A 20695-nucleotide genomic window follows, 5' to 3' on the forward strand; every position below is an offset into this window, starting at 1 on the left:
AAAGCATAACTATCATTGAATTTCAGCACTGTCATTTTATATCTCTTTGCTTGCTTTCTTGCTTGTGATTTGCAGTTATACATGAGGTAAGTAAAGAAATAAAGTTGCTGTGCCTTTCAGTTAAACTATGAGGTCAGGGGATCAAGTAGAATGAATAAGGATGGGATGAGACTATATTGTGAAGAATGAGTATTCCTGATATATATATTGCTAGTAGGTTCCAGAATGACTTTTAATATGGTGTACTTTTTTTTAACTGAGAAATGTTAGACTTGAATGTTTCCTGATTCCTATTCCCTTTCCTTTTCCTTTTTTTCCCCTAAATTTTGAAATAATCTTTTTGATTTTCTTCCTCCTTCTTTCCTTTACTTTCTTCTCTTCCCCAACATCTTTCTATATTTCTTGCAAAACAGATTTTTGAATATCTTGTTATAAATTTATATTCTGGAGGTCTGGGACATTTCCAAATTCAAGATTTGTTGTGCTTATCAGAGATGTCTACACAAACAGTGTATGTAAAGTGTTTAAAAGGAAAAATGAGCAAGCAGTTTTTTCACTAACGCTTTTTGAAACAGATCAACTTCATTAATCCCAAGCTATGCTGAATGTAATTCTTCTGAAAAAGCCAACATCTTATTCAGCATGGTATTATTTCCCAAACAAAGTCTTCCATTCAATTTTGCATGTCTATTGGCAGTGATTAAGCGAAACCTTTAGGGGTTTCAGGAAAAAAAAACATAGGATGCCCTACCTCCAATTCCAAAAGATTTATCTAATCGAACAGCATTGCTTTGAAATAATTGCTTTGAAAGACTTGTTTTAGGTTTAGAGGGTTCATTAACACTGTGATGATACAGCAATGCCACAGCTGTTGAAAAGCTGCACTGACGTCTGATAATGCATATAGTTCCTTCCCAGCATATTTCACTAGCTTGTATTATTTTTTAATAGAGCATCAGATGGCAATGGAGTCAAAATTCCAAGGTAGACTTCAACTCTTAGCTCTCTGAAGGCAACAGCAGAACAGCTCTGTCTTCCTTACGGTCGCTAGTTTAACCCAAATTTCTAAACAAATCACCCTAACCAAACTTCAGGTGCTTTTTGAAATAAAGAACATGCAAGTCATACTGGAAAGCTTTCTCAAAACGGAAAGCTGCACCTTGATTGTTTCTTGTAATCACCATAAAGGTGCCTGATTAGATTAGAATCACTGGCAGCTTACTTCTTTTTCTGTATAGCCTTAAGTGGATTTCCATATAGACCAAGTGTTTTGAAACAGACTTAAATTGTTAAGATGACATCCACACTTGAAAATGTTTCTACCTATCAGGTCTTTATGCACTGCTCTTCTTGTTTCTTTCAGAAGTTCGGTTAGAATGAGAACTTTTGGAGAAGTTATTTTTTAGGTGAATGACTTCCTTAACTGAAAGGTGCAGGAAGGAGTAAAGTGTAAGCTGTTCTGCAGGATAGTCCCTAGGGCTGCTGCAGAAGAGACAAATATCTATCTCAACATGAATAATATGAAAAGAGTGTTCTGTTGAGTCAAACAGATCTTTGGAAACTGTCACCTTTATTTTCCTTCTCATGAAAAGCATGATGCTTCAGACTCAGTTGGGGGCTGGTAGTTCACTCAAGGCAGCTTATAACCAAACCCATGTATGATTTTCACAGATGTATTCTGACTGCTGTTTTCTTTGCTGACAGATACTCCTGGTGTATGGTCTAAAATGCTCCATGTTTTTGTATGCACCATGTCAGTTCTGATGAACTGCTGGAATTTAAGGCATCAGAGTTAGTGTCATGAAGGCAGGAAGCAAAAGCTTACGTTAGAATTTAAAATCCTGTAGTGTGAAGAATTTATTAGCTGTGTTTCATCCCAAACCCCTACATTTTTTCTTGCATTACTCAAGTTCCCTTCAGTTTGAATAACTATTAGTTCCTTGGTTATTCATTATCTTCTTTCCAGAATACATTTTTTTTTCATTCTGGATTAGAAAAAGATTATTTTTATGTTACTTTATTATTTTTTGTTTTCGGTACTTTTCAGTAGCATCCTTAATTATAAAACCCTGAAATCCCTTTCAGTCCAGTGACTAACGTAAACAAAATGTTGATTCTTGTATTCCTGTAAAAATGCTGTGATGATGTATTGCAGTTGACTAGGAAGTGGTAAGTAAAATATTGATAGGCCTGATCTAAAGGAGGGTTGTGTTAAAGAGTAGTGTTATTTTGTTCACTTTCAGCCACTCAAATTCCTATTAGATGGATTTTTCAGAGTTCTGTCTTTTTCTCGTCCGGATATGAAGACTGCTATAAGCTTCCAACAATAACATTGAAAAAGATCCTATTATCACTAGAGTAGGTTTAAAAAAATGTCCTAGAGTAGATGTAATCAGCTTGTATGACTTCTGAGAAGGCTTCTATAAAATCTGTGCATTCTTTAGTTATTTTGAAATGGTTGTGCTGTAGTTTAGTTTTATGCTAATTTGGTGGGTGCCATGAAGACGTATGGATATGAGTCAGCATTCCAGCATAGTATGGCGAATGCTGTGCTTCTGAATCATAATCTACTGATTGGTGATTGATTCTGATAAAATAGTAATTTTTTGTTACATATGCAGAACTATCTTTTCTTAAAAGTTCCATAATAACGTGTTTCTTTCTCTTTCTAGCTGAAGTGTTATCATAAAAAATACCGATCAGCTACTCGTGATGTGATTTTTCGCCTTCAGTTTCATACTGGAGCTATTCAAGGATATGGATTGGTGTTTGGTAAAGAGGACTTAGACAGTGCCAATAAAGGTACTTGCCTTCTGTGATTGCTTGGATAAGTATGTGGAAGAAGTGCATGCGTGTGTCTGTGCATTTGATGGTAATGTAATCTTCAAGGTCTGTTTTTGGGATTCTTTTTTCTATCCTTTTATTTAGGGAGAGGGACGGAAGTTTCTCGTTTGGGTTAAGCTGTCAAAATAATTTCATTACTACTTCATTGTCCTTAACTGACCCTCTCATGTTTTTAATAGAATCATAGAATTTCTTAGGTTGAAAAGGACCATAAAGATCATGTAGTTCCCACCCCCTTGCTGTAGGCAGGGCTGCTACCCACCAGACCAGGCTGCCCCAGGCCCCATCCATCCTGGCCTGGGACACCTCCATGGATGGGGCATCCACAGCTTCTCTGGGCAGCCTGTGCCAGTGCCTCAGCACCTTCATAATGAAAAACTTTCTCCTATCAACTAACAACAGACATGTTTAAAACAGTGAGTCCTTTAGACACCATTGTAGGAATTAATAAACAGTTGTGTTTTTTGTGAAGATAACAGTGAGAAGCTCTGATGCTGGTTTTGTGACCTAGTGTCTTTGAATATGGTGCTCTTATTTTGTGCTTCTGAATGAGTATCCAAAAATGGAGGCAAAATTTTTTGGAAATATTTGAAAATGTTTCAAGTTACTCTTTGCATTTTCCAAAGGATTACTTCAGTTTTGTTTTATATTTATATGAAGGATTGCAATTCTGCTACCCTGTGTTACTAACAAACTAAAACCAAATATGTTTTCCTGCCACATGTGCTTATAAGAAAGCTTTATGGTCAAGTATAGTGATTTTGAAAATACACAGAACTATTCTAGTTTTCTAAAAAAACCCTAAAACTCAGTGCTTAGTTTTTAAGGGGAAGTTTGGGAACTGTTCATCTTTTCTGTTTTTGACTATTCTCAGAAGTAAACAAAGCTACAGCTGACACTTAGTCTTTCCTAGAGAAGGTAGGGAAAAGAATGTGTGGCTTTTTTAGAAGCAAATAACTAGAATCCAAGTAAGAAGGGAAGTGTGACAAGGGTATGTGTGTTAGTAGCTATAGAGAATTCTGATCTGGAAATTTAGAATAGCGTGTTGATGTATTAACCTTTATTTTCAGATGACCGTTTCCCTGATAATGGCAAAGTGGAATTAGTGTTTTCAGGAACTCCAGAGAAAATTCAAGGTGAGTTCATAGGAGGAAAAAAGTCTTGGCAATAAACCACATTGAAAAGTACATTTATAAAACCGCAAAACAACTTTTCCTCTCTTGTTCTATTTCTCTTGTAGAAGGTCTGAAATTCAACTTTAATATTAAAATATATAATATACTGATTGGTTTAAATGTGAATAATGTAATGGAGACACTGCATAGGAGTCAACAGACATAATTTTAAGAGTATACCAGAAGTGTTGTTAATGACCAGTAGAAAACATTTCTTGTGTCTGTGTAAGTTATGACTGGTATATATAGCTTGGCCCAGTATAAGTGACAGCAGTGGTCCTGCCCATAACCTTTTTGGATGTTATAACTGATTATATTTGTTGAAGTAGTGAAGTTTTGACTCTCTTGATTTAGCGCAAGGAAAGGTAGTTATAGTTGTGTTGGAGATATTCTTTATGTCTCCAGAATATATTCTATTTTCGTATGTCTAAGATCATAGTAATTATCTATGATAATTACTGCCTGCAACAGGAACTTAAGATCACGCTTAATATTGCAGATTATTTCTTCTAATGGATCTGTTCTTACACATTTTATGATGTCCCAAAACGTATGGATTCTGATTTAAAACTGAGATTTTTTTTTTTGTTGTTGTTATTTCTTTTGTTATTTGTTATTTGTTATCTCTTAAAAACTCGTGGTAGCAGCCAGTAAGAAGTTGTGTTCTACATGGCTGAACATGGAAATCTCACTTAGCTGTTTGGAAAGCTATTCAAGAAAAATGGCTTTGTAAATAAACTTACATAGCTTGAGCTGAACATTTTTGGATGGCAAATGCTTGAAGAATGACCAGTTGACATGTTTGAAAAAGGATCAGGATTTTTTCAACTTTGCCTTAGAGGGCAATCAGATCAGTGTTTTTTAGCAGCCTCCAAGTTGATGTAAAATAATTGGAAATCTGTTTTTAATTGCTGTCTGTGGGGTTAAGTGTCTAGGATGAAGAGTTCACCTTTAAATGTTTGTTTACAATTTCTGCAAATGTCTATTTCACATTTGAAAATATTATAGTCTAAATGCAAGATATCTCAGGTCCATCTCCTATTGAATCCAGGATCATCTGTGAAATCTGGAGAGATTGCCATGGGATTTGTCTGACCAAGTCTTGAAAGCCTCCAAGGATAGAAAGTTCACAACCTCTCTGTGCAGACTGTTCCAGTGTCTGTCTGCCCTCAGAGTGCAATTATTTTTTCATTATAAAGAAACTCTAAACTTCTCTGGATTCAATTTATGTCTGTTCCTTCTTATCTTTCCACCTTGCATCCACCTGGCTCTGTTTCCTCAGTGGCGTTTGGGTGCTGTTGCCAGGTCACCCCAAAATCACCTCATCTCCAGGCTGAAGAAGCCCTAGTTCTTCTACCTGTCCTCACAGGGCAGTCCTGACTACCCTGGCAACCCTCCCTTGAATTTGCAACATTTTATTCATGTTTTTCTTATATCAATTCCAAACCAACAGAAAATAACCATCAGTGATACCAGCCTTTAGAAATGATGCAGTTGCTAGGTAATTCTAAATCTATGTATGACAAATGTGGCTTTTTTTTTCTTTCTGCCTGCACGTAGAAGCTCAGGACTATAATATTCTTTTCCTTATAATTTTAACTATCCTTGTTTTGAAAGTCTTACTGCTTATTTTGAACAATTTAGGACATATTTCTCAAGACACAGCTGTAGATTTGGTATCTAAGGATTCCTTTATCCCCAGTCAATACAGAGAAACAAGGGCAGAAAGCTGGTTTAATCTCTGTCTGTATCAATCAGTGTCAAAGCCAATACCGAGGTCTTGATGCTCATGCTTTGCTTTTGAATCCGTGGACCACACCTTAATTCTTTATTCCTTACATTTAAAAGGTGAATGTTATGTTTGTCTAAGGGAATAAAAATGAGGATTGCTGATGAAAATTCTAAGTATGTTTGGAAGAGCATGCTTATGTGAAGCTAGACATCTGAATAAATTATAGTCTCAGGCTCTGCAGGGTTGCTGGAGAATGGAGGAGGCGACAGAGACACCTTGGAGGAACTGGCAAAGAAGCAGGCTGGCAGTATTGAGCTTTCTCTGTGCACCTTTAATGTTACACTTTTCTGGTATCAGAATGATGGTTTATAATGAAATCTTATTTTATCATTCCTTTATTGCCATTTCTTTATAGATATTGTGGTTTCAACCTGGGATGCTGTCTGGACATGCAGAGATGGGATCAGGAAAGCCAATGTGCAGATGGAACTGCACTTGGTGAGGGATGCAAAAAACAACAAGAAGGAATTCTTTAGGTACATTGGTCAGAAGAGATGGGCCATAGAGGACGTACCCCCTCTGTTAAATGAGAAAGAAGAACTGGCTATAACAGACATGGGGAAGGCTGAGGTACTCAGTGAGTTCTTTGCCTCAGCCTTCATTAGCAGCCAGGATTTGCGTCTCTCTCTCACATCCCTCAACCTCACATCCCTGAACCTCCAAATGGGAAACGGGGGAGCAAACTGTAAGAGCAGAGCAAGTCTAAGGCTGCCTCATGAGACTGAATGTGTGCAAGTCTATGAGGCCAGGCAACATGCATTCCAGGATCCTGAGGAAGCCGGATGATGTGGTTACCAGGCTGCACTCCATCGTATTTGAAAAGTCATGGCTACCAGGTGAAGTCGCTAGTAACTGGAAAAAGGAAAACATCACTCTCATTTTTAAGAAGGAGAGAAAGGAAGACCTGGGAACCTACAGGCCTGTTATCCTTACGTGTGTGACATCTGTACCTGTGAAGATCATGGAGCAGATGCTCGTGGGAGAGATGTTAAAGCACCTGACGGATAAGCAGGTGATCCCTGGAGAAAGCCAACATGTCTTCACCTAGGGCAAATCATGCCTGACCAATTTGGTGACCTTCTATGATGGAGTGATGAGTGATGACATCGGTGGACAAGGGGAGGGTAACTGAGGTCATCAGCTTGGACTTCTGCAAGGTTTTTGACATTGTCCTGCACCACATCCTTATCTCTGAATTAGAGAGACATGGGTTTGAAGGGTAGGCTATTTGGTGGCTATTAAGTGGTTGGAAGGTTGCAGCCAGATGGCTGTGGTCAGTGACTGTCATGAGTGGTGTCCCTCAGGGTTCTATCTTCAGACTCTTAAATATCTTTGATTCAGTACACCCTTAGCAGATTTGCAGATGACACCTAGCTGTGTGGTGCAGTTGATATGGCAGAAGGATGGAATGCCAGCCAAAGGGACCTGGACAAACTTGAAAGGGAGCATGTAAACCTGATGAGAAAGCCAAGTGCAAGATGTTGCACTTGAGGCAGATAGCCAGAAAGACAAGGAAAGTGATTTTTACTCTTTCTCTGCCCTTGTGAGGCTCCATATGGAGTACCGTGTCCAGGTCTGGGGCTCCCAACACAGGAAAAATATGGAACTTTTGGTGCAGGTTCAGAGGAGGGCCAGAAAGATAGTCAGAAGGCTGGAACACCTCATGTATGAAGACAGGCTGAGGGAGCTTGGCTTGATAAATCTGGAGAAGGCTGCAAGACCTCATTTCATCCAGTGTTAAAAAGGAGATTATAAACGGGAAGGAAGTCAACTTTTTAAATGGGTAAATAGTGATAGAACAAGTGGAGATGGTTTTAAACTGAAGTACAAAAGATTTAGATTAGGCGTCAAGGGAAAGTTTTTCACTGAGAGCGTGTTGAGGTGCTGGAACAGACTGCCCAGAGAGGTTGTGCTGTCCTGTCCCTGGAGGCGTTCAAGGACAGGCTGGTTGGGGCCCCGAGCAACTTGTTCTAGTGCTTCATCTAGTAGTTGGCAACCCTGCCTGTGGCAAGGAAGTTGGAACTTGATAACTTTGAAGTCTCTTCTAGCTCAAGCCGTTCTATGATTCATTCTTACAGACTGTTTGTTCAGTTGTATCTGTGTAGAGCTGGGTGGACCATCTGCGTTGTATTCAGGAACTGGTACGAGTTGTCAGAGTTCCATCATAAACGAGTTTGGGACAAAATTCTGCACTTGTTCCTTCTTCTATAAATGTAAAGATTTTTTAGTTGGTTTATATAACATTTCTTCCCCTGTTCCTGATTTAAGTATATGGTATTGTAGTTGTGGGAGCAAAGTTCTAACAGTGTTGTATATATAATTTAAAGATGATTTTTGTCTCAAACAGATGTTAATTTTTTAGGATGTGAACTCCTCCAGAATGATCACGGAGTGGTAGTTGATCACAATACCTCAGACCCGCTGATACGCTGGGACTCTTACGAAAATATGAGCTCCGATGGGGAAGGTGAGTAGTTTTGTGACAGCAACTAAAATCCTTTGGCAACTGTGCAAGAGTGTTTAAAAGGGAGGAAAGAGAGCTAATTTGCTTGAACCTAATGGTGCTTCGCTGATGTGAGGAGGTAGCTGTCTGCCACTGTCTGTTACACTCTAGTGGCTCTTATGGAAAGAGACGGTGGCTGCAGGACTGTTTCTCCCACTTTTTCCCACTTCTGTCTCCCAGCTGATCACAGAATCACAAAGGTTGGAAGGGACCTGCAGAGATCATCGAGTCCAACCCCCTGCCAAAGCAGGTTCCCTACATCAGGTCATACAAGTAGGTGTCCAGGCGGGTCTTGAATATCTCCAGAGAAGGAGACTCCACCACCTCCCTGGGCAGCCTGTTCCAGCACTCTGTCACCTCACCTAAAGAAGTTCTTGCGCACATCTGTGCGGTACTTCCTATGCTGCAGTTTCTGGCCGTTTCCCCTTGTCCTGTCTCCACACGCTGCTGAAAAAAGTCTGGCCTCACCACTCTGCCCCCCACACCTCAGATATTTATAGACTTGGGTCAGGTCCCCTCTCGATCTTCTTTTCTCAAGCCTGAACAGACCCAGTTCACTTAGCCTTTCTCCATAGGGGAGATGCTCCAGGCCCTTCACCATCTTTGTGGCCCTCTGCTGGACTCTTTCCAAGAGATCCCTGTCTTTTTTGTACTAGGGAGCCCAGAACTGGACACAGTTCTCCAGTTGAGGCCTCACCAGGGCAGAGTAGAGAGGGAGGATCACGTCCCTCGACCTGCTGGCCACGCTCTTTTTAATGCACCGCAGGATGCCATTGGCCTTTTTGGCCACGAGGGCACACTGCTGGCTCATGGCCAACCTGTCGTCCACCAGGACACCCAGATCCCTCTCTGCAGAGCTCCTCTCCAGCAGCTCATCCTCCAACCCGTACCAGTGCATGCAATTATTCCTCCTCAGATGCAAGACTCTACACTTGCTTTTGTTGAAACATCCGGTTTCTTACTGCCCAGCTCTCCAGCCTGTCCAGGTCTCGCTGGATGGCAGCACAGCCTTCAGGCGTGTCAGCCAATCCTCCCAACTTCGTATCATCAGCAAACTTGCTGAGGGTGGCCACTATCCCCTCATCAAGGTCATTGATGAAGATGTTGAACAAGACCGGACCCCTGAGGAACACCGCTGGTTACAGGTCTCCAGCCGGACTCTGCATATCCACTGCTCTCCCCCCATCCACCCAGCCAGAGCCAACATCGTAGAAGGCTACCAGGTTGGTCAAGCACGACCTCCCCCTGGTGAGCCCATGCTGACTGCTCCTGATAACCTCCTTTTCTTCCAGTTGTCTGGAGATGGCATCCATCACAAGCTGTTCCTTCACCTTTCCAGGGACAGAAGTGAGGCTGACTGCCCTGTAATCACCTGGATCCTCCTTCTTGCCCTTTTTGAAGACCGGAGTGACTCTGGCTATCCTCCAGTCTTCAGGCACCTCCCCCGTTCTCTAAGCCCTCTCAACGATGACAGAGAGCAGTTCAGCAATGACCTCTGCCAGCTCCCTCAGCACACGTGGATGCATCCCCTCGGCTCCCGTGGATTTATGAACATTGGTGTTGCCTAGGTGCTCTCGGACCGCCTCTTCCCTGACTAAAGGAAAGTCTTCCATTCCCCAGGCCCTCTCACTAACCTGCAGGGTCTGGGATTCCCGAGGGGGAGCTTTTTCACTGAAGACAGAAGCAAAGAAGACATTCAGTATCTCCGCCGTCTCAGCATCCCCCGTTACCAGAACCCCCCCCTCACTTAGTAGGGGAGCCACATTCTCCCTAGTCTTCCTTTTACTGTTAGCATCCTTAAAAAGGCCTTTTTTATTATCCTTTATCACCTTTGCCTGATTCAATTCCAGGTGGACTTTAGCCTTCCTCCTTGCATCCCTGCAGGCCCTGACAACATTTCTACATTCTTCCCAAGTGGTCAGACTCTTTTTCCACATTTCATGGACCTTCTTCTTCCCTTTGAGTTTGTGCACGAGCTCCTTGCTCACCCACACAGGTCTCCTGCCGCCTTTTCCTGATTTCTTGCTCACAGGGATGCACCGGTCCTGAGCTTGGAAGAAGAGCCGTTTAAATGCCGACCAGCTCTCAGAGGCCCCCTCACCTTCTAACACCCCGGCCCACGGGACTCCAAGTAGGTCCCGGAAGAGATCGAAGTTGGCTCTCCTAAAGTCCAGGGTAGCAATCCTACTTACTGCTTTGCTTCTTCCACTCAAGATCTTGAACTCCACCATCTCGTGGTCACTACAACCCAAACTGCCCCCTACCTTTACTTCCTTGACAAGCCCTTCCTTATTAGTGAGAATAAGGTCCAGCAACACCCCTCCCCTTGTTGGTTCCTCCACCTGCATCAGAAAGTTGTCTTCAACATATTGCAGGAACTGTCTGGACCGTGCGTGCCTGGCCGTGTTGCTTATCCAGCAAATATCTGGATAATTGAAGTCCCCCATAAGCACCAGCACCTGGGATCGTGACGCTGCTTCCAGTTGCTTATGGAAGGCCTCATCAACCTCTTCCTCCTGATCAGGGGCCTGTAGTACACACCCACAACAGCGTCAGCCATACCAGCCCGCCCCTTGATTCTCACCCACAAGTTCTGCACTCTCCCCCAGGTGGAGTTCAATACATTCTAGCTGCTCTCTCACATGAAGAGCAACTCCACCACCCCGCCCCGCCAGCCGATCTTTCCTAAAAAGCACATAGCCCTCCATGACAGCATTCCAGTCATGCGAGCTGTCCCACCACGTCTCCGTGATCGCAATGAGATCATGACCTCGCAACCGCATGCAGAACTCCAGCTCTTCCTGTTTATTTCCCACACTGCGCGCATTAGTGTACAGGCACTTCAGGGAAGTAGCATCCCCCTGCCACTCTCCATCCCTTTGAACTCCACCCTCATCACCCATCAAGCTCTGTTTTGAGCCTCGAACTACCTGCTTAACCCCATTTTGTCCCCTTCCTCCTTCTTACCTAGTTTAAAGGGTAATTTAAAGACTGATGTTGCACAGCTGTATTTCCCTTTTTTAAATCTGCTTTCCCAGAGGCACTACCAGCCTCACTCATGGCTCAGCTCTGACCAACAGCAGCTCCCTTTAGGAGCTGGCAAGAGCTGGCTCTGATTTGACTTGGGGCAGCTTCTGGACACTTCCCAGTGATGCCACGCTACATCTACCAGAGCATTCCCACATAAGCCCAATGCTGGGATTCACAATCTCACACCTGGATCTGTATGTGCAACCCCAACGTTGTTGCAAATAAAAATGGGAGAGAAGGTATTGAATGGATGCCATGGATCCAATGGATTCTTGTTTTTACAGTTCTTTTGTTCAGAAATACAAGCTACCTGGAGTTAAGATACATAATCATAGAACAGCTTGGGATGGAAGAGACCTTAAAGATCATTTAGATCCACTCCCACTGCTGTGGACTGGGTTGCCATCCACTCCATCAAGCTGCTCAAGGCCTCTTCCAACTTGGCCTTGAATGTCTGCAGGGATAAGGCGTCTACAGCTTCCCTGGGCAGCCAGTTGCAGTGCCTCACAACCCTCAGAGTAAAGAATTTCCTTTTAGCATTTTATTCTGTATCTTCTCTATTTTAATTTAAAACCATTTCCACTTGTCCTATCACTATCAGGTTGTGTAAAAACTTAAGTCTCCCTCTTGTTTATGAGTTCCCTTTAGGCACTGGAAAGGTGCAATTAGGTCTTCCTAGAGCCTTCTCCAGGCTGAACAAGTTCGGCTCCCTCAGCCTTTCTTCACAGAAGGGGTATTCCGGCACTGTTAATCTTTGTGGCCCTTCTCTGGACCTGCTCCAACAGCTCTATGTCTTTCCTGTGGTGAGGGTCCCAGGCCTGGGTGCTGTGCTCCAGGTGGAATCTCATGAGGGCACAGTAGAGAGGGTCAGTCATCTCCCTTTCTCTATGGCCTATTTTGACAATGCCCAGGATATGTTTGGCTTTCTGAGCTGTAAGCACATGCTGATGGTTCATGTCAAGTTTTTCTCCTAAAAACCCCCAAGTCCTTTTCTGCAAGGCTGCTTTTACTGAGTTCTTCTCTGTCTGTTTACATATCTGGAATTGCTGCAACCCAGGTGTACTGCCTTGTGCTTGGCCTTTTGAACCTCAGTAGTCTCACGTGGGCCCACTTCTCAAGCCTGTCTAAATGTCTTTGAATGACATTTCTTCCTTCTGTCATATCAGCTGCACCACTCAGCTGAAAATCATCATCAGACTTGCTGAGGATGCACTCAATCCCACCGTCTGCGTCATTGATAAGGGCATTAGAGAGCACTGGCCTCATGATGGACCCTTGGTAAACACCACTTGTCACCAGCCTCCATCTGAGCATAGTGCTGTTGTCCATAACCCTCTGTGGTCAACCAGTATGTAATAGCTGTTGTAGACCCAGCTTTTGTTGATTTTTATAATCTTCCAAATACAACTTTGCTCATCTAATGACTACAGCAGTGAGGATTTTAGTGGGAAGCAGCATAATGTGAGCTTAACTTTTTTTTTTTTCACTGAGTAATTCCAATCTGCAAAAACTAGGGAAGATCAAAAGTGAGGACAGTCATTATGTGAGGCAGGTGGAAACACCACAGGAAGTCACCAGAGGTTTTGTAGTTGGATAAGATTGTCTTCTACAGGGCATAATATCAGACAAACAGAATATTGACTGAAGCAGGTATGTCTGTTTCTACTCAGAATGTTTTTGTATCATATGCTTCCTTTCTTCCCTCCTTTGTATAAACATAGCCCTCAGCAAGTAAAGCACTGATGTTAAATGTGGGACAGGGGTCCCTTGGTTTGCTCAGCCCAGAGAAGAGGATACTGAGGGTATACCTTATGGTGGCCTACAGCTCCTCACGAGGGGAGAAGAGAGTAGTGTGATCTCTGCTCTCTGTTGACAACGACAGAATCCAATGGAATGGCATGGAGCTGCATGGGGGAGGTCAGTTTGGTTGCTAGGAAATGGTTCTTCACCGGGGAGTGATTGGACCCAGGAACAAGCTTCCCAGGACAGTGGTCAGGACACCAAGTGTCAGAGTTCAAGGAGTGTTTGGAGAATGCTCTCAGAAACAGTCTGATTTTTGTGTGGTCCTGTGAGGAAATAGGAGTGGATTCAATGAGACTACGGGTCTCTTCCAACTCAGGATATTCTGCAGTTCTATTGTATCTGCTAAGATTCATTGGATAGACAGATTTCACCTTGAAAGCAGAGAAATATGTAGTCAGCATGCTGTTGAAAGATACAGAACTTCATGTTTACCATCTGAGAAGTGAACAAGAGCTTGGTTTTGTTATGTCCCTTCTTTAGGCAGGGAGTTGCACTTCTAGTTTGTCAGTCTTCTAAAGGAACTATTGGTGTAGACCGTGAGTGTCTAACCTTATGGCTTGGCTGGGCTGCACTGAATGAAGAGAAGTTGTCTTGGGCCACATATATGTAAGTCACTCCAAAGGTAATGCCTCCTATGTATTTCCATGGAAACTACAACAGATACAATGAGCACAATAATGTTGACAGAGCATATTCTTAGCTAAAAAATGCTATTTTTCAACACAGCCACTGCAATTGCTATGCACTTTCTCCAGCAACAAACCAGAGCCTGCATACCATTTGTATGGTATGCTTGTAAAAATATGCACCAGGAGAAGTGACCAGGTGTCACCACTGCCTCAGTGTGCTCACGTCCACGGCTTGGTCTCCATAAACATTTAGCAAATATCAGTGAATGCTGTTTTTTCTGCATGGAAGAATTTGGTGAGACGCTTTTGCTTCATATGTGCTTCCATGTCAGGCAACATTTTGTCAGACTCCTCTCTGCTGTCCTCAGTCACACTGCAACAAAATGTAATAGAATTTTTGCAGGAAGGTTCAACCTCTACTATACTACAGTATAGGAGTTGAACTCTAAACTACTTTACTATCCATGAAAGGTAGGACTTCTAGGTCATGCTTTACTGATTGTATTTTCTTTGTGCTCTTTAAATGCTTATTTTATATAGCTCACTGTTCACTTAAATGGTTAATGTAGGACTCCAAATGCTGCTAAATTGTTTGCTCGTTATTCAAGTTGAATTTTCAGTTCTCCTTTCACATATAGACACTTGCTTCCAATTTAGATAATCTAAATTCATTTAAAAAAATATAGGGTGTATAAAATATTTCAAACTGTTTGCTTCTTTCGTAAGTTCTTCTTAATATCTAGTATACCTAGGTTTGTTGTGTTGCTTATTAGTATAGTTAGGCTGATGTCAAATAAGGTACTGCTCGTCTCCACAGCTGTTCAGGTTTTTTAACCTGCTGGCAGTTTTAGGTTAACGGTGAAGCACTAAATGCCACAAAACCTAGCTGCCAGTTTTCAGGTGGTGAAAAATGTTAGAGATGCCAGTTTCAGATAATATCCTTTCTGTCATGGCATTCAGTACTACTGGGCCTGGGCACATGTAATAAGCACACGTAGTAATTGGCTCCTGTGTAGGGAAGACCAAACAGCTCGCAGTCATGGACTGCTTGTACAAAGCAGCTTTTTCCCTCAGGGAGATTTCAGGTTATAATGAGTTTTTTAGCAGGAACCATACCATAGCAAAACCATGGTTTCTGTTGTTGATGTTTCCTTTTCTAACTGAAATGACATGATGCAGCTACTGCAGAGCTGAATTTCAGCTGTCTTTCTTCATCCATTCTTCTTCAGAATGGAATCAAAACAGTTCATAATCAGTGTAATGCTATAATGTGATGGAAAACACAGCAGTGAGTGGGGTTACGGAGTCCCAGGCTGCAGCAAGTGAGGATAAATCCAAGTGCAGCTGCCGTAGATACAGAAACTAAGGAAAAAGGCTGCTTACCTTCAGAAGGTCTCAGGCAGGCAGGGATCTCCAGCAAAATATCATTGCCTCTACTGCCAACCCTTAAATAAGATCTGGGAGGGGGTGGATCCTGGCTCCACCCCTTCCAGTCATTCAGGTGCATTGCATGCATCTAAGCTTTCCCTGCTTTGTCACCAGGAGCTCAGTCACTGTTTTGAGCCATGACTTGCATTTCCACTACAGTCAGAAAACCTCTAAATAGTTTGTGGTTGTTCGACGTTCTGGCTAACATGCAGGCTAAATTTGAGAATTTTGTATTGGCGGAGGAAGTACTGGGCAGGATTATCTCTCAACCTTACAGAGCATATATGTGACACTTAGGTAAATAAATAGTCTGCTGGCATCTTGTCTGTACTCTTGTTCCTGTGGATGATCCTGCTTTGATGGCACTGTGTAATGATACCAGGAGGGCTAATGAAGGCAAATACGGAAGGGTTTTTCATTGCTTCCCTTTCTTCTCTGATGGTCCTTGAGAAGGTGAAAGATTTTCTATATAACACTTCGGTATAGGGAACTAAATTCACATGGTAGAATTTTCCATCTCATGTGAATATCTGACTAGCATGTCCGAAGGATTTACAGCACCGTGCTTAGCTTTGCTCAACTAAAAAGTCAGACAGGAAGATTTCTTGAAAGTACTGGTGTTGCATTTACATTACCAAGGTCCAGTGCAAATCCGCTAACCTTGTGTTAGGATACCCATCTACTCAAATGAAAGCAGTGTTATGTATTGTTTTCTTTTCTGGATTTTAAATTCAAGAATAACAGAGAATAAAATGTTACCTAGTAGTTAATTTTATATGTTGGCTTGTGTGCTTGTTTTATTTTTACACTTCATTATGGTAACTGCATTAAATAATTCCATATGAAAGTTTTTCTGTCCTTTCACATTGAAACTCCAAGTTTGCTTCATTTTCCTAACAGCAGTGAGAGCTTATGAAAAATCAAGCATGAAAGGGGTTGAGAAACTCTCAATCGACTGTCTTTTCCTTAGGTATGGCATGTTTTTCATAAATATTCTTTCAAAATTTCTGTACACAGGTGTTTGATCTCATGCGCAGCAGCTCATTTCGCTGTGGAATTTACACATTATACATCATAAACTTCAGCAAACATCTTCATTCATCTGTAGAGAAATCCTATTGCATGGAGAATTGCTTGTTTTATTTTTCTTATCCTGATAATTTCTTCATTAAAGGAGTATTTTTGGTCCTTTGCATGCACTGATTTCAATATCAACAACAGACAAGTCATAGTATCTATTTATTAAAAATAAAAAAAATGTTCTTTAACTATTAACAAAAATGTATTAAACTTATCACTTAACTTCTAGTGTATAAATATTTCCAGAGATGGAAACTTGGAAGTGTGTCATGTGCCAAAGGCTTTTCCAACTGGTCCACTTTTCTTGTCGTTACAAACCGATCAGTTAATTACCACTGGGTAACACTGTGGTACACTGTGGGTGTAATTTCTAAATAGTGCTTTTTCTAAAATGTCTCTGCCTACAGAAAAGTTTTCCTAGCTCTTACTTTTAGATAAAACGTGCTTTTTGACTTCAGTGCCATTTCAATACGTTGTTGAAATTGTTGTTAGATTCTTTGTGGATCTTCTGATTCTGGGATTGCCACACATGTAGATGAAGCTCTTGGTTACATTTGACAAAATCATGTCTGTTCTTAAATTGTAATGGTCTATTTTTCTTTTTATCAAACAATTAATGGGTAGGTAAGTTCTTAATAGATTTCTCCGAAATATAAATGTTCTTGTAAATAAGCATTAAAAATCCTTTGGAAGTAGAACCACTCATTTTATTCGTACTTTACTGTGCTTGGGGCATAGGATAAATATTTAATTTTAAGTGTTTTTGTAAGAAACAGAATTATATTAATTTTCATCATAAAATCATAGAATCATTTGAGTTGGAAGGGACCTTTAAAGATCATCTAGTCTAGCTCCCTTGTAGTGAACATGGACATCTACTGCTAGATAGGTTGCTCAGAGCCTGGTCCAGCCTGACACTGAATGTCTCCAGGAGCAGGGCATCCGCCACCTCTCTCTGGGCAAACTGTTCCAGAGCTTCACAACCCTTATCATAAAAAACATATTTCTTATATCCAATGTAAATCTCCCTTCTTTTAGTTTGAAACATTCTCCCTTGTGCTACCACAACACACCTTCTAAGGAGTCTGCTTCCTTCTTTTCTGTAGTCCCTGTTTATATATTGAAAGGCCACACTCAGTCTCCCCAGAGGCTTTTCTTTTTCAGGCAGAGCAGCCCCAGCTCTCACAGCCTGCGCTCATGGGGGGAGGCGTTCCATCTCTTGGATCATTTTTGTAATCCTCTGGATGTGCTTTAAAAAGTTTGTGCCTCTCCTCTACTGAAGACTCCACATTTGGATGCTTTATGCCACTTGAGGTCTGAACAATGCAGAGAATAGGAGCAGAATCACCTCCCTCATCCTGCTGACCATGCTTGCTTTGAAGGATACATTTGGCTTTCTGTGCTTCAAGGGTATGTTGCTGACTCATGTCCAGCTTACCATCCAGCAGTACCCTCAGTTTCTTTTTGCAGGTCTGTGCTTGATCTTTTCATCCCCCCGCTTGTACTGATTGCAGGGCTGCCATGGCCCAGGTGCAAGACCTTGAACATGGATATGTTGAACTGTATGAGGTTCTTCTTCAGGACCTGTTTGAGCCTGTCTAGTTCTCTTTGGATGGCATCCCATCTCTCAGGTCGTGGTGGACCATGTCAAAGGCCTTACTGAAAACCACGTAGATGAATTCAGTTTTTCTACCCTCCATTGCAGGACTTGTCTTGATGAAGCTGTGCTAGTTGTCTGGTATAGAATCATAGAATCCTCAGAGCTGGAAGGCACCTCTGAAGGTTGTCTGATCCAACTCCCTTGCAGTAAACAGAGACATACACAGATTGATCAGTTTGCCCAGATCCTTATCCAGCCTTGCCTTGAAAGTTTCCAAGGATGGGGCATCCACCACATCACTGGGCAACCTGTTCCAGGGCCTCACCACTCTCATTGTTAATGTCTTTTTCATTATATTTAAGCTAAATTTACCCTCTTTAAACTTGAAACCATTTATTCTTGTTCTACCACAACAGACCTTGTTAGAAACTCTTGTCTGTCTCCTTCTTTCCTGTAGTTCTCCTTCAGATATTGAAAGGCCACCCTGGGCAGCCCATTCCAGTGCCTGACCACTCTTTCAGAGAAGTAGTGTGTCCTAATGTCCAGACTGAATCTCCCCTGGCTTAGCTTGAAGCCATTCCCTCTAGTCCTATCTAGTCCTATCACCAGTTACATGAGAGAAGAGGCCAACTCCCAGCTCTACTACAACCTCCCTCAAGGTAGCTATAGAGAGCAGTTAGGTCTGCCCTGAGCCTCCTCTTCTCCAGACTGAACAATCCCAGCTCCTTCAGCTGCTCCTCATAAGGCCTGTGCTCCAGACCCCTCACAGCTTTGTCACCCTTCTTTGAACCTGCATAGGAGAGGTGTTCCATCCCATGGATCACATCCACAAACATCCTCAGTACAGGAGGATTCCACATCTGGATGCAGTACATCTGCATATCTGGATGCAGTATACCAGGTGAGGCCTGATCAACACATAGTAGAGGGTCAGGATCATCTCCCTCAACCTGCTGGCCATACTCCACTTCATATTGGTAGTGGATGTTGCCTCGACCCAGGTGCAAGACCTTGCATTTGGATTTGTTGGGCCTGATGAGGCTCTCTGGGCCCACTGCTCAAGCCTGTCTAGGTCCCTCTGGATGGCATCCTGTCCCTCTGGTGTGTTGACTGCTCCCCACAACTTGGTGTCATCTGCAAACTTGCTGAGGGTGCACTCAACCCTGCTGTCATCGTCACTGATGAAGATATTAATGATATTAATGAGGACACGTCTCAGCACTGCTTCCTGGGGACACCACTCACCACTGATCTCCACCCAGACGTTGAACCACTGACCGCCACTCTCTGGGCTCAACCCCGCAACCAGCTCCTCATTCACTGAGCAGCCTGCCCATCAAACTGTGTCGCTCCGGTTTGGAGAGAAGGGTGTTGTGAGGAGCTGTGGCACAGGCCTTACTGAAGTCCAGACAGATGACATCGGTGGCTCTTCCCTCACTCAGTGATGCAGGTACGCTATCAGAGAAGGCCACCAGGTTGGTCAAGCAGGATTTGCCCTTGGTAAAGCCATGCTCATTCTCCCTTATCTCTTCCCTGTCTTCCACGTGCCTTAGCATAGCTTGCAGGAGGATCTGTCCATGATCTTTCCCGGTATAGAAGTGAGACTGAGAGGTCGGTACTTCCCAGGGTCATCTTTTCTGCCCTTCTTAGAAATGGCGTGATGCTGCCTTTTTTCCAGTCACCAGGGCCTTCACCTGATTGCCATGACTTTTCAAAAACCATTGAGAGTGGCTTGGTGACTACATCTGCTAGTTCCCTCAGGACTCTGGGACGCATCTCATAGGGACCCACGGACTTGTGGGTCTTCAGGTTCCTCAGGTGGTCACAAAAGTGGTTTTTGCTTACATCAGGAGAGACGTTGCCACCCCAATCCCCTCCTACCAAACCACATGTCTGAGGGCTGTGTGACAAGCAGTTATCACAGAAGACCAAGGCAAAAAAGAAGAGTTATTAAGTACCTCAGCCTTCTCCTTCTCTGTTGTTGCCGGCTTGCCTCTGTCACTCACTGGCGGAGGGGGGATAGAAGAGAGGTGGTATGCCCTCCTGGACTGTCCTTTTCTGGCAGAGATGTCTGTAAGAAGCCTTTCTTGTTCTTCTTGGCATCCCTTGCTGAGTGTACCTCAAGCTGGGCCTTGACTTTCCTGGCCCTGAGGAAAAGCTTCCTTAGGATCTACTAGATCTTCTCTGCACCCTTGCCCTTGAGGACAGTTTTCGAGGATATTTTGTTGACTAACAGCTTGAAGAGCTGCAAGTTAGCTTTCCTAAAATGTAGTGTCCTAATTTTACTCTTTGCCTACATCATATCCCTCAGGAGCATGAGCTAAACCATAGCATGGTCACTTATAGCCCAGGCAGCCTCCAATCCTGATGTCACCAGTCAGTTCATTTGCACTGGTGAGCAACAGGTCCAGTATTGCATCCCCCCTCATGGGGCCATCTGTTACTTGACTCAGGAAGTTATCCTCAGTGCACGCCAGGAGCCTCCTGGATTGCCTACAGCTTGCCATGGCACTTTTCCAGCAGATATCTGGATGGTTGAAGTCCTCCAGCAGGATGAGCATTTGTGATCACAGTGTCTCCTGTAGCTGGAGGTAGAAGGGCCTCCCTGTCTTTCATGTGCCTTAGCATAGCTTCCAAGGTGATCTGTTCTGTGATCTTCTCTGGCACAGAGGAGAGGATTACAGGTATGCAGTTGTTTTCATGGTAACGCTTTCAAATTGAAAATGTCTTCAGAATGCTTTTTTATATGTTAATTAAATGTAAACATTGATGAAGTGTGTGTTTTTTCTGGGAAACAAATTTTAATTCCTC

At 42.8% G+C, this 20695-nt stretch overlaps 1 protein-coding gene and 1 long non-coding RNA gene across 3 annotated transcripts in view; one reads left to right on the forward strand and one right to left on the reverse strand.

Annotated features, from left to right (window-relative positions):
• The window catches only part of TNS3 (tensin 3), a 56103-nt gene that overhangs the window by 16614 nt on the left and 18794 nt on the right, over positions 1–20695 (forward strand). For both annotated transcript variants that reach the window (XM_019613658.2, XM_031552703.1), the window contains exons 9-11: positions 2673–2802; positions 3915–3980; positions 8174–8278. In XM_019613658.2, the coding sequence (XP_019469203.1) occupies positions 2673–2802; positions 3915–3980; positions 8174–8278 (301 nt within the window). The remainder of the gene's footprint in view (positions 1–2672; positions 2803–3914; positions 3981–8173; positions 8279–20695) is intronic.
• Positions 1550–13234, reverse strand: LOC109366533. The gene is made up of 2 exons (XR_002112849.2): positions 13153–13234; positions 1550–1771 (listed from the first exon to the last, which is right to left on the reverse strand). It is a non-coding gene; the product is annotated as an uncharacterized LOC109366533 (long non-coding RNA).

This window comes from Meleagris gallopavo, chromosome 3 (assembly GCF_000146605.3).
Source record: "Meleagris gallopavo isolate NT-WF06-2002-E0010 breed Aviagen turkey brand Nicholas breeding stock chromosome 3, Turkey_5.1, whole genome shotgun sequence".
NCBI lineage: Eukaryota > Metazoa > Chordata > Aves > Galliformes > Phasianidae > Meleagris > Meleagris gallopavo.